The following is a 12,538-nucleotide window of genomic DNA, read 5'->3' on the forward strand; positions in this document are numbered from 1 at the left end:
CTGTCTCCTCCACCGTACAGTCCAGACCTGACACCCTGATTTTAATCTCTTTGGGCCACTTAGAGATTCTCTACGGGGAACACAGAGTGTCAGTCGTGCAGAGAAAACATGGCTACGTCTACAGGACAAGGGCTTTTACCAGAAGGGAATACATGGTCCTTCACAACGTTGGCGCACGGCCATGGAACGTGATGGAGGACATGGACGACACATGTTGATATATATTGTCACCAAATTCTGACTGTTAACAATAAATATGTTCTGAGGAAAAAATATGTAGGGCATTACTTATTGAACCACCCTCGTATATTTTCAGATCGAGAGGCCAGCTTGTTGTTGTTGTTGTTGTTGTTGTCTTCAGTCCTGAGACTGGTTTGATGCAGCTCTCCATGCTACTCTATCCTGTGCAAGCTTCTTTATCTCCCAGTACTTACTGCAACTTACATCCTTCTGAATCTACTTAGTGTATTCATCTCTTGGTCTCCATCTACGATTTTTACCCTCCACGCTGCCGTCCAATGTTAAATTTGTGATCCCTCGATGCCTCAGAACATGTCCTACCAATCGGTCCCATCTTCTTGTCAAGTTGTGCCACAAGCTCCTCTTCTCCCCAACTCTATTCAATACCTCCTCATTAGTTGTGTGAGCCACCCATCTAATCTACAGCATTCTTCTGTAGCACCACATTTCGAAAGCTTCTATTCTCTTCTTGTCCAAACTGTTTATCGTCCATGTTTCAGTTCCATACATGGCTACGCTCCATACAAATACTTTCAGAAACGACTTCCTGACACTTAAATCTATACTCGATGTTAACAAATTTGTCATCTTCAGAAAAGCTTTCCATGCCATTGCCAGTCTACATTTTATATCCTCTCTACTTCGACCATCATCTGTTATTTTGCTCCCCAAATAGCAGATCTCATTTACTACTTTAACTGCCTCATTTCCTAATCTAATTCCCTCAGCATCATCCGACTTAATTCGACTACATTCCATTATCCTCGTTTTGCTTTTGTTGATGTTCATCTTATATCCTCCTTTCAAGACACTGTCCATTCCATTCAACTGCTCTTCCAAGTCCTTTGCTGTCTCTGACAGAATTACAATGTCATCGGCGAACCTCAAAGTTTTTATTTCTTCTCCATGGATTTTAATACCTACTCCGAATTTTTCTTTTGTTTCTTTATTGCTTGCTCAATATACAGATTGAATAACATCGGGGAGAGGCTACAACCATGCCAGCTTAACAACATTAAGACAGCAAAGTTTCAGACACGGGACGTGTGTTGGAGAGAGAGACAGTAGTGGTGTGTACTCACGCGTCCAGGGACAGCCGTAGAGCTCGACCCGCATGCAGACGGTCCTGGTGTGCTGCGAGTAGGGCATGAAGCGCACGCGGCTCGCCACGAACGGCAGCTCCAGCTGCTGACGCACCGCCAGGTAGGTGTTGCGGTTGCCCGCCAGCACCTGCAACCACCAGGGGCTACGGTCTGCAACACTGGCTGGTCGCTGGTCGCTGGCCGCCGAGGAGAGCGCGAGGCAGTGCGGCTGACACGGCGCGGCTCTGGCCTTCTCTCACAACGCTGCGAGCCATTCCCCCAGTGTTGCTCAGACATACTGGCAAAACCTGTTCACGGCACTCTTATTCGTAGGCACACGAAGTTGGATATACGCGCCGCCTTGGCTACTGTGGTGGGCGTTTCCTAGTGCACTTTGTGATATAAAGCGTGCTAACGGAAGCAGCGCGAGACGACAGCTTGAAATACGGTGCTGTCGTGCTCTACCTGATAAAGAAAATTAGCCCTGTACTCAGCCATATTTGTGATTTTTCCTTTAAGAATGGTCAGTTCACTGAACACTTAAAGTACTCAGTAGAAAATCCGCTTTAGAAAAAGGGAGAAAGGGTTATGTAGACAAATATGGACGTATTTCTATACCATCAGTGTTTATTATGTATGTGAGGATAACTCAACATTTTGTATCACAAAATGGTTCAAATGGCTCTGAGCACTATGTGACTTAACTTCTGAGGCCATCAGTCCCCTAGAACTTAGAACTATTTAAGCCTAACTAACCTAAGGACACCACACACATCCATGCCCGAGGCAGGATTCGAACCTGCGACCGTAGCGGTCCTGCGGCTCCAGACTGTAGTGCCTAGAACCGCACGGCCACCCCGGCCGGCTTTTATAAAACAGAATATGCTATCAAATGTATAGTTCGGCTTCAGAAGTGGTTTTACAATGTAAGACGTGTATATTTCTATTGTCTATTGTCCAAGCATAATTTATGAAAGATGTTTATATTTTATTAATAGGATTATGTAGGAATAATTAAAATTTGTCATGTTGCAAGTAATTGTGGTAGCAGGGAATGTCTGCACCAAAGTATTGTTGGCAAGAGAGACCGCAAATTGATATAATTTTAAAAAGGGCGGGAGAGACCGCGTATGGATACATTTTAAGAAAAGAGCGGGAAAGACCGCGCATTGATACATTTTGTAATGGTAGCAGGGATTGTCGGCACCAGAAAGCATTGTTGGCAGGAGAGACCGCACTTTAGCGTTCGTAGGAAGTCAGTAGTAAGCGAGATGTGAAGCGAGTCGGTAGCAGGTCTGAAGCGAGAGGTTGAGAGGAGCGGCGTGCCTGCCAGCCACTAGCTATGATTTACAAGAGATTGTAAACGGATGTACAGAGACATCAGCTAACTATTATAATAAGAGGAACTAATATTATTGAATTAATTTTTTTGAGAAACTCAAGACTACTGAAGGTATGTTTGCACATTGCTAGTTGTAAGATTATTGTAGAAATGAAGTCCCATTTGAACGTTTGTAAAATCATTTCATTACCAGCAGTAAATATTTGAAGAAACGTTTTCAGAATATAATTAATTTTTGCCAGCAATGTTGCATTACTGATTATAATCCATCCCAAAAACCATCAACGTAAAACTTTGCAAAAATATTATTGTTGTCAAGAAAAAGTGTAACTATGAATTACGTAACTTCAGTCAAATTAATAATTAAAGAATAACGTCAGCTTTGATATTACAGAATAACGTCAGCTTTAGTAATAAATACAGCCACTTATTATGACAGCCCACCATCAGTTAATAGAGTATAGTAAAACAGAGTAAGTATATTCATGTCGCAGTTCGATGTAGCAGTCAGATGGCGATCCAGTAACAGTAAAAAAGGTAAGGAACAGTTTTGGGTTATTGCAGATAACGACTGAGGGCCACGACGACGACACATTCTATGTTTCGTCGAAATAATCAGAAAATCACTTTTAATAAGCAGCAATTAAATTTGGTTGCGAAGATTGAGAAAGAGAATAAATTTCAAAGGGAAGATTTCATTTGTTATTATCAAGCAAGAGATAGAAATCCAAAGGGGAGGTTACGTAGGTTATTGTAAAAGGGAAGTTTGCGTAACAAAAGAGATATAGAGGAGACGGGAATTGCGTAACAAACGAGGTATAGAGGAGACTGGAGGGTTTCAACAATTGAAAATGCTATTTTCTCTGTGAGGTATTGGATGGATTAAACAAAAGGTTTCGAACGCTAGGCACCTTTTTTTTTTTTATTTAACTAAAGTATTTGATCGTGTCGATTGCTCCAGAAGTTTGACCATTACGGAATCCGGGGAGTAGCTCACAACTGGTTCAGCTCTTACTTTAGCAACAGCCAGCAAAAGGTCGTTATTGACAATGTTGAGAGTGGCTGTGATGTGGGGTCTGTGTGGGGTACAGTCAAGTGGGGGGCGGTGCCCCAGGGATCAGCGTTGGGGCCACTCCTGTTCCTTATTTATGTAAATGATATGCCCTCTAGTATCAGAGAGGTTATTCCAAACTACTTCCGTTTGCTGATGACACTAGCCTGATACTAAAGGATGTTGTGTGAAACACTGGCACTGTTTCAAATACTGCAGTTCATGACGAAAGTTCATGTCTTGAAAAAAATAAATTAACGCTAAATCACTGTAAGACACAGTTTTTACATTTTCTAACACACAATTCAACAAGACATGACGTTTTAATTTCACAGAATCGGCATTTAATTAGTGAAACTGAACAGATCAAATTTCTAGGTGTTCAGATAGATATTAAACTGTCGTGGAAAGCCCACGTTCAGGATCTTGTTCGAAGACTTTTTACTATTCGAACGGTATCTCATGTAAGTCATCGCTCGACACGAAAGTTAGTCTACCTTGCTTATTTTCATTCCCTTGTGTCATATCGTACTATGTTTTGGGATAACTCTTCCCATTCTCAAACGGTATTTCTGCCCCAGAAGAGGGCAGTTCAGGCAATAAGTGGTGCACGTTCGCGAACCTCTTCTCGACCCCTGCTCACTAGTCCAGATATTCTGACATTGACCTCTCAGTACATACTGTACATACTCTTTACTGTCGTTTCCTGCTAACAGTATCAGCTTATTCCCAAGAATTAGCAGCTTTCACTCAGTTAAACGTTCATTCGGTTAACACTAGGTAGAAATGCAATCTGCATTTGGATCGCACTTCCTTAACTCTTGTGCATCCATTTTCAACAAGCTATCAGAAGAACTCAAAAGTCTTAGCAGTAATCCACACGGTTTCAAAACGAAAGTGAAGAGTTTCCTTATGGGTCACTCCTATTCTGTCGAGGAGTTCATTGGAAAATTGATTCGTATGTTATATTCTTTATTGCGTTTACTTAAGGTTATGGCTTCACTTTTTTGGGTTCATAAACATTTTATTTTATCTGTTATTACTTAATGTTCTAATTTCATGTACTGACACGTTCCATGACCTTAGGGATTTGTTCCTCAATTTGGTCTACATCTACGTCCATACACCGCAAGCCACATGACGGTATGTGGCGGAGGGTACCTTGAGTACCTCTATCGGTTCTCCCTTCCGTTCCAGTCTCGTATTGTTTTTGGAAAGAAAGACTGTTGGTATGCCTCTGTGTGGGCTCTAATCTCTCTGATTTTATCCTCATAGTCTCTTCGCGAGATATACGTAGGAGGGAGCAATATACTGCTTGACTCCTAGTTGAAGGTATTTTCTCGAAACTTCAACAAAAGCCCATACCCAGCTACTGAGCGTCTTTCTTGCAGAGTCTTCTACTGGAGTTTATCTGTCAACTCCGTAACGCTTTCGCGATTACTAAATGATCCTGTAACGATGCGCGCTACTCTCCGTTGGATCTTCTCTATCTCTTCTATCAACCCTGTCTGGTACGGATCCCACACTGCTGAGCAATATTAAAGCAGTGGGCGAGCAACCTAGTTCCTTTGTTTTCGGACTGCATTTCCATAGGATTCTTCCAATGAATCTGTCTGAAATCTGCTTTATCGACAATTAATTTTATATGATCATTCCATTTTAAATCACTCCTAATGCCTGCTCCCAGATAATTTATGGAATTAACTGCTTCCAGTTTCTGACCTGCTATATTGCAGCTAAATGATAAAGGATCTTTCTTTCTATGAATTCGCAGCACATTACACTTGTCTACATTGAGATTCAATTGCCATTCCCTGCACCACTCGTCAATTCGCTGCAGATCCTCCTGCATTTCAGTACAACTTTCCATTGTTACAACCTCTCGATATACTACAGCATCATCCGCAAAAAGCCTCAGTGAACTTCCGATGTTATCCACAAGGTCATTTATATATATTGTGAATAGCAACGGTCCTACGACGCTCCGCTGCGGCACACCTGAAATCACTCTTACTTCAGAAGACTTCTCTCCACTGAGAATGACATGCTGCGATCTGTTATCTAGGAACTCTTCAATCCAACCACACAATTGGTCTGATAGTCCATATGCTCTTAACTTTGTTCATTAAATGACTGTGGGGAACTGTATCAAACGCCTTGCGGAAGTCAAGAAACACGGCATCTACCTGTGAACCCGTGTCTATGGCCTTCTGAGTCTCGTGAACGAATAGCGCGAGCTGGGTTTCACATGATCGTCTTTCTCGAAACCCATGCTGATTCCTACAGAGTAGATTTCTAGTCTCCAGAAAAGTCATTATACTCGAACATAATACGTGTTTCAAAATTCTACAACTGATCGACGTTGGAGATATAGGTCTATAGCTCTGCACATCTATTCGACGTCCCTTCTTGAAAATTGGGATGCCCTGTACCCTTTTCCAATGTTTTGGAACGCTACGCTCTTCTAGAGAGCTACGGTACACCGCTGCAAGAAGGGAGGCAAGTTCCTCCGCGTACTCTGTGTAAAATCGAACTGGTATCCCGTCAGGTCCAGCGACCTTTCCTCTTCTGAGCGATTTTAATTGATTTTCTATCCATCTAAAGAGGTAGACAAGTAAATAAATAAATAATCTAAACACAATGTACGTAATCCGGAATAGACCATTAGATGCCCCGAAAAGCAAGCAGGAGCTCTCAGTGACCAGTCATTGGATGTCACAAGATTAAGAAATCCATCAGGGACATTTCAACTGTCCTAAAACTGGCCATATCTGCTGTTGGTCGTACACCTGGGAAGTTGAAACGCGAAAGATCAGCCAGATGTCACGCAATCACCAAACATTGCAGAGCGTGGTTGTAAAAAATTGCACGAATCACAGAAGGAACCACTTGTGAGATCTAAAGTGCTTCCAGCAGTGCAACTGTGATAGTGGCTGTGTGTAGGGAATTAAAAACAATGGGGAACCATGGTCCAGTAGCTCCTCGTAAGCAAGAAATTTCCACAATTAGTGTTAGGTGACACTTAAGGTGGTGCAAGAGCGACAACACTTTACAGTGGATGACTAGAAACGAGTAGTTTGGGTATGGGTTTGTGTTTAACGAATGCCTGGAGAACGCTACTTGCCATCGTGTGCAGTGCCAACAGCGAAGTACGTTAGAGGTGGTTCTACCGAATGGAGGTTTTCTTGTGGTTATGGTGTGGTCCTGTTATAGCTCTTAAAAAATTCGCTAAACACAGGTGAATGTAAACACACTTTACAGCATCCTGTACAATAGAAGAACAGTTCAGAAACAATGGTTGTTTGTATCACAAGGACATTGCAGCCTGTCATAAAGAGGCATCTGTGAGGCAATGGTCTGTGCACAATAACATTTCTGAAATGCACTGGCCTTCCCAGGGTATCGGTCTCAACCCAGTGGGATGAGTTGAAACGTCGACTTCACTCCAGATTTCAGCGTCCAGCGTAGCTACGTTATATGGTTTTCTCTGTTCAGAGAGAACAGGATGCTACTCCTCCATAGACATTAAGGCTCCTAACTGAAAGCGCCCTCAGCAGAGTTCAGGTAGTAATAAATCAAAAGCGTGCTGGCGTAAGCTGTCGCCAGCACTCCGGTCGCCAAAGAGGCTGCGAGAAGATCGACGGTAAATGCAGGATCGAGCGAGCCTATCAGGAGAGAGGCCAAAGACAAACTGGCAGGTGACGTGCCGCCAACGCCCTCTTGACCGCCAGTGTTTACATCGCCGACGTGGACCGCTGGGCTCAGTCAGTCAGAGTGAGTCGACGTGTCGAGTCACCAGTCGCAGCCCAGTCGCAGTGGGAGTCGCAGTCGCAGTTGGCTCAGCCTCTAGCTCAGAGTCAGTCAGTAAGCGACTAGAGTAGTGTACATAGCGGGCTTGTACTTCACCAGCAGTGAGGCTAAAGTGGACTATTACAGGAGAGCTTGTACCACCTGGAGAGCTTGTACCACCTGGACTATCTTAAGTAGCTTCCTCTTCACGTTAATAAAGAATACTGTTAATACATGGGTGCAGTTGTTTTATAGAAAGAGGATACCAGCCACCAAACAACATCCTCTCCCTGCTTCGCACAGTACAAGCCTACCGTGACAACGAGACGACACAGAAAAAAGGCCGGACACACGCAGTATTAACGTCCAGTAATAGATGTCCGGATGCCTATGATTAGATCATGTATATCCCGGTTCTCTCCAATAACACGAGTGTCACCACAGACCGCCCGTAAAACATAGTAACCGACATCAGCAGTGTCATATGCTTCCAGTCGGCGAAAGACTGTAACATGCTTAGGTACTCAACATGTGACTTTGGGCTACAGGCTGGTAGGCTGGACCAACAAGTGCGTCTTCCTCTGCTCACTGCCGAGCGGCAGATCACCCACGGGGAGTGTGGGTCGTGCCTGAACTTCAGGCAGCCGCCGTCCACAAGCTGTGGCGAGCAGCACTCGTAGGTAGCGATAGCACGACACTGGTTCGATAACACATACAAAATTTTAGCTTACTCTATTTGGATCGATATAGATGTTCAAAATGGTTCAAATGGCTCTGAGCACTATGGGACTTAACATCTGTGGTCATCAGTCCCCTAGAACTTAGAACTACTTAAACCTAACTAACCTAAGGACATCACAAACATCCATGCCCGAGGCAGGATTCGAACCTGCGACCGTAGCAGCCGCGCGGCTCCGGACTGAGGGCCTAGAACCGCTAGACCACCGCGGCCGGCCGATATAGATGTACGCATGCAGAGTTTTAAGCCGATCCAGTTTGTACTTTCCAAGTAATACAACTTTTTTGTAATTTTGAAGAATGGTAGAAGCAGAGACTACGAATTATAATTTGCGCAACTGGTTCAATCAACTGTGAAAAGTTCCAAAAATAAAATAAATAACATCTCTTTGCAATTTTCTAAACATTTCAAAATGTGAATTTTGGCAATGAAAGAGAACAACCTTGAAGAGATTAGTTATCCCTTCAGATTGACCAATACCTAAGAATTTTCACCGCGCGGGGAAGCCGCGTGGTCTGAGGCGTGTTGTCACTGTTTGCTCGGTTCCCCCAGTTGGAGGTTCGAGTCCTCCTCGGGTATTGGTGTGTGTATTGTCCTTAGTGTAAGTTAGTTTAAGTTATCTTAAGTAGTGTGTAAGGTTAGGGACCGATGACCTCGGCAGTTTCGTCCCATAAGGTTTCCGAAATAAGAAATTTCGCAGCAATACTTTGAAAGGGTACAGTACCGCCCAACATTGAAAATAGGTACGAAATTCTTGTCAGAACAACACATTTTTTGTGTAAAAGTAACTCAATTTCAATTAATACAGCGAAGCCGGATACCAGTGTGGGAAAGAATGACAATTTATTTATTTAATTGATCACATGTGCACTCCCTCAAAATAAATCCCTACATCCAGTTTGGTGAGATCTGTGAAAGGAATGAATGTATGGTCGTCTGCTAACCACAGATAGTGAATCGGAATATATGATCATCTTTGAGTCGATCCTTTGGCTACCTTTGGTGAGACCAAAGAGATGGAAGTTACCAGAGCTTTGAGCGTCTGAAATGTGGCTGACCAATAAGGTAGCAAGGTGCTTCTCCCACTTCGAGAGAGGTGCGAGAGAATCAGAATACGGCCATGTTTCAGCACTCTGCCGCCGAACCTTCTGCTGTAAAGACCTGTTTTTTTGTTGTGCTCCGGAATGAAAGAGTGGAGGCATGGTATGGATGTGGAATATTTAAGAGTAGTTAGAATTAATAATTTCTCTTTCACAGGACCTTTTGTGGGGAAAATTACAAAGTGAGGCAGGTAATTTTAAGGGGATTGTAGTAAACCAACGGTCACAAAGAGTCCACGTGTAGTTATAAGTTGAGATACTTCCGTGAGCTTAAGCTGAAATATTTAAGAATTAATAGCGTGTGTACAATAAGCTGAAATATTTAAGAAATAGCGTGTGTATCATAAGTTGAAGTATTTAAGAAATATCATTCCGTGTGACGCTGAATTTAAACTCTGAGAGAGAATCAAGGTGAGTCGGCCGTTTTTCCAGCAACGCCACATGGCTTGCATTGCACAGGAAGACGTGCGTTTATCTCCAGAGTTCACATTAGGGAAGTAGAAATTACAAAGTGGGGCAGTGTCGTGTGAAACTGGGATAAATATTGATTGAAGTGGGAAAGCGGAAAGTGATGAAGTTGTAACCGTTCTTTATGTAATATTTCATATTGTTGTGTTGTGTATGTCTTGTAATTTGGGTATGTGTGTTTTGCATGGGAGTAGCAAGGTAGTTTCGAAAGATTTGTGGGTATGCCTGTTCCTTCTGTATCGCTCGATCTGGAGGAAAGTTTCGTGAGGATTATTGTGAGAGGCGAAGTGTGAGGTATAATAAAAGATCCACCATCCGATCCAGGGAGTGCACTGTTGCGGTAAATAGATTACGAGACCATAGTATAGAGATTCGCTAACGTAAAGCCATGCCCACTGGGCGGAATTTCTCATGTGATTTTGTTGTAGGTTGTAGAATTTGTGTGTTTAGGAATAAATCAAATAGTGAAAAGAAAGAGATTGGTGGCCTTTTTCATTAAATTGTATGTTATCGTAATGTCCCGAATTTATATAAATGCCGTTAAATCAAAGACAAAAGGTAAATGTGGTATTGCCAGTGCGTAGTGTACAGTCAGAGTTCTATAAATCACTGATAGTCAGATGCGTGTTTCCGTTGCGTATTATTCATACAGGAGGATAATTTGTAACTAAATAGTAAGATACGAGAATTCATGTTGCTCGATAAATTAAGGAAGATTCCACTCGCTTGGCAAACCACACATCTTGCAGGCCTGACTGCTTGATGCCACAGTATGAGAAAGGCAAGTGGGTGCCTCTCAACTTAACCACTTAATTACTGAAGCTACAGCAACCTTCAACTTTTTTAGCTGTAATATTATGAAGCAGTGCGTTTGGAATAGGCGAATATGGAAGCGCAAGACTTCATTAAAACATTCTTTAATTTATATTTATTAACTGAGAGGCTTTAACTTATACCAGGTACAGTGAACAACAAACATTTACCGCGAAAAAAAACTGACGACTCTTTATAATCTCGAATGGGAAAGCTATGACAGACTTCAGATCACGGAGTGAGCTCTGTGATAGAGATGGCTGCTCTCTCCAATGCGCGCGCATGAGCGTAGTTTAGGATGTTCCTGGACAGAGCAGGAGTCGAAAAAGTAATCGCCGATGAGCGATATACGAATCGCCATGGGGTAAACAGAACGAGAACAATTGGCTTTCGGAATTTGTTACTTTCTGTGTGAATTAGTGACTCCCAGCGTGGCTGCGTACTTCTGACAGCTGCTTTAGTAAAATGCTGTGTTGCAGATCGAACAAAACGTCATCGACCACTGATTTGGTTTTCGTAACTGCCTCTTCGTTTTGAGTCTAAATGAGACTCCGAGTGACTTTTTATGAAAGCACTTCGATATTTTGTTTGATCTTTTGTGTGCTGAATGCGAAGAGTACTGTGAGGCGAGCGGAATTCCACTAAAACTTTTCAGCTCGTGGAGAGCAAAAATAACATTGAACTGACGGACCGAAAGTTAATGAAACTTTGGCACTGTGCAGGTGAAATAGACTTTCGATTCCGAAACGGTGGAGTTGCTGTTGGCAAAAAATGAAAAGGGCTTGATTTCGATACTGAAATATTGCGTATCAATACGTATAAAAATGGTTCAAATGGCTCTGAGCACTATGGGACTCAACATCTTAGGTCATAAGTCCCCTAGAACCTAGAATTACTTAAACCTAACTAACCTAAAGACATCACACACACCCATGCCCGAGGCAGGATTCGAACCTGCGACCGTCGCAGTCCCGCGGTTCCGGACTGCAGCGCCAGAACCGCACGGCCACCGCGGCCGGCCAATACGTATAATTAATAACAGAGTACACTATAAATTATTTGTCTGAAGGAGAGTAATTTTTATCCGAAAGTTTATATTAGGCTGTTGCATAAGTGGTAGAGGTTTTCCATAAGTGTAATAAACACAACAGACAGACATAACTGAGATCAATTATGTATTCTCCTTCGCTGTTTATAGCAGTCTACCGACGCTGTGATAACTTCCCGACTCGGCGACTCTGGAGGCTAAGAATTCGTCAATCCATGCTCGGAATGCATTTGAATCTGGAAAGCCGGCCGCTGGTGGCCTAGCGGTTCTAGGTGCTTCAGTCTGGAACCGCGCGACCGCTACGGTCGCAGGTTCGAATCCTGCCTCGGGCATGGGTGTGTGTGATGTCCTTATGTTAGTTAGGTTTAAGTTGTTCTAAGTTCTAGGTGACTGATGACCTGAGATGTTAAGTCCCATAGCGCTCAGAGCCATTTGAACCATTTCTTTTTAATCTGGAAAGGAAGTTAAACAAGAAGGATAGAGAACAGAAAAGGCGAAAATCTGAGGGCGCAATATCAGGTAAATAAGGTGGATGCGGAATATCTTCCTTACGCCGTTTTTCGTCAGTCTAGCAGAATGTGGGCGAGCATTATCTTGGAGTAGCATCACCGCATTCAGTCTTTCTTGTCGTGGTTCTTGGACTACTCCTGGAAGTCGTCTCAGCTGTTGACAATAAATGTCGTCAGTGATGATTATACCTAGGGGAAGCAATACGTAGCACATCATATCGTGGCTGTTCCACCAGATCCATAACATTTTCTTTTCTTGATGGACGCAGCTCTTTGAACAGGGAGTTGCTTTCTTGCTTGGCCTCAAACATTCCTTATTTTTTTCTTTATGTTAGCACAGAGAGATCATTCCTCGTC

At 43.0% G+C, this 12,538-nt stretch overlaps 1 protein-coding gene across 1 annotated transcript in view; it reads right to left on the reverse strand.

Annotated features, from left to right (window-relative positions):
• LOC124795537 overlaps positions 1-12,538 on the reverse strand; it is a 318,628-nt gene that overhangs the window by 165,562 nt on the left and 140,528 nt on the right. Inside the window, exon 4 of the mRNA XM_047259608.1 lies at positions 1,323-1,470. Coding sequence (XP_047115564.1) covers positions 1,323-1,470 — 148 coding nt within the window. The remainder of the gene's footprint in view (positions 1-1,322; positions 1,471-12,538) is intronic.

Source organism: Schistocerca piceifrons, chromosome 4 (genome assembly GCF_021461385.2).
Source record: "Schistocerca piceifrons isolate TAMUIC-IGC-003096 chromosome 4, iqSchPice1.1, whole genome shotgun sequence".
Lineage (NCBI taxonomy): Eukaryota > Metazoa > Arthropoda > Insecta > Orthoptera > Acrididae > Schistocerca > Schistocerca piceifrons.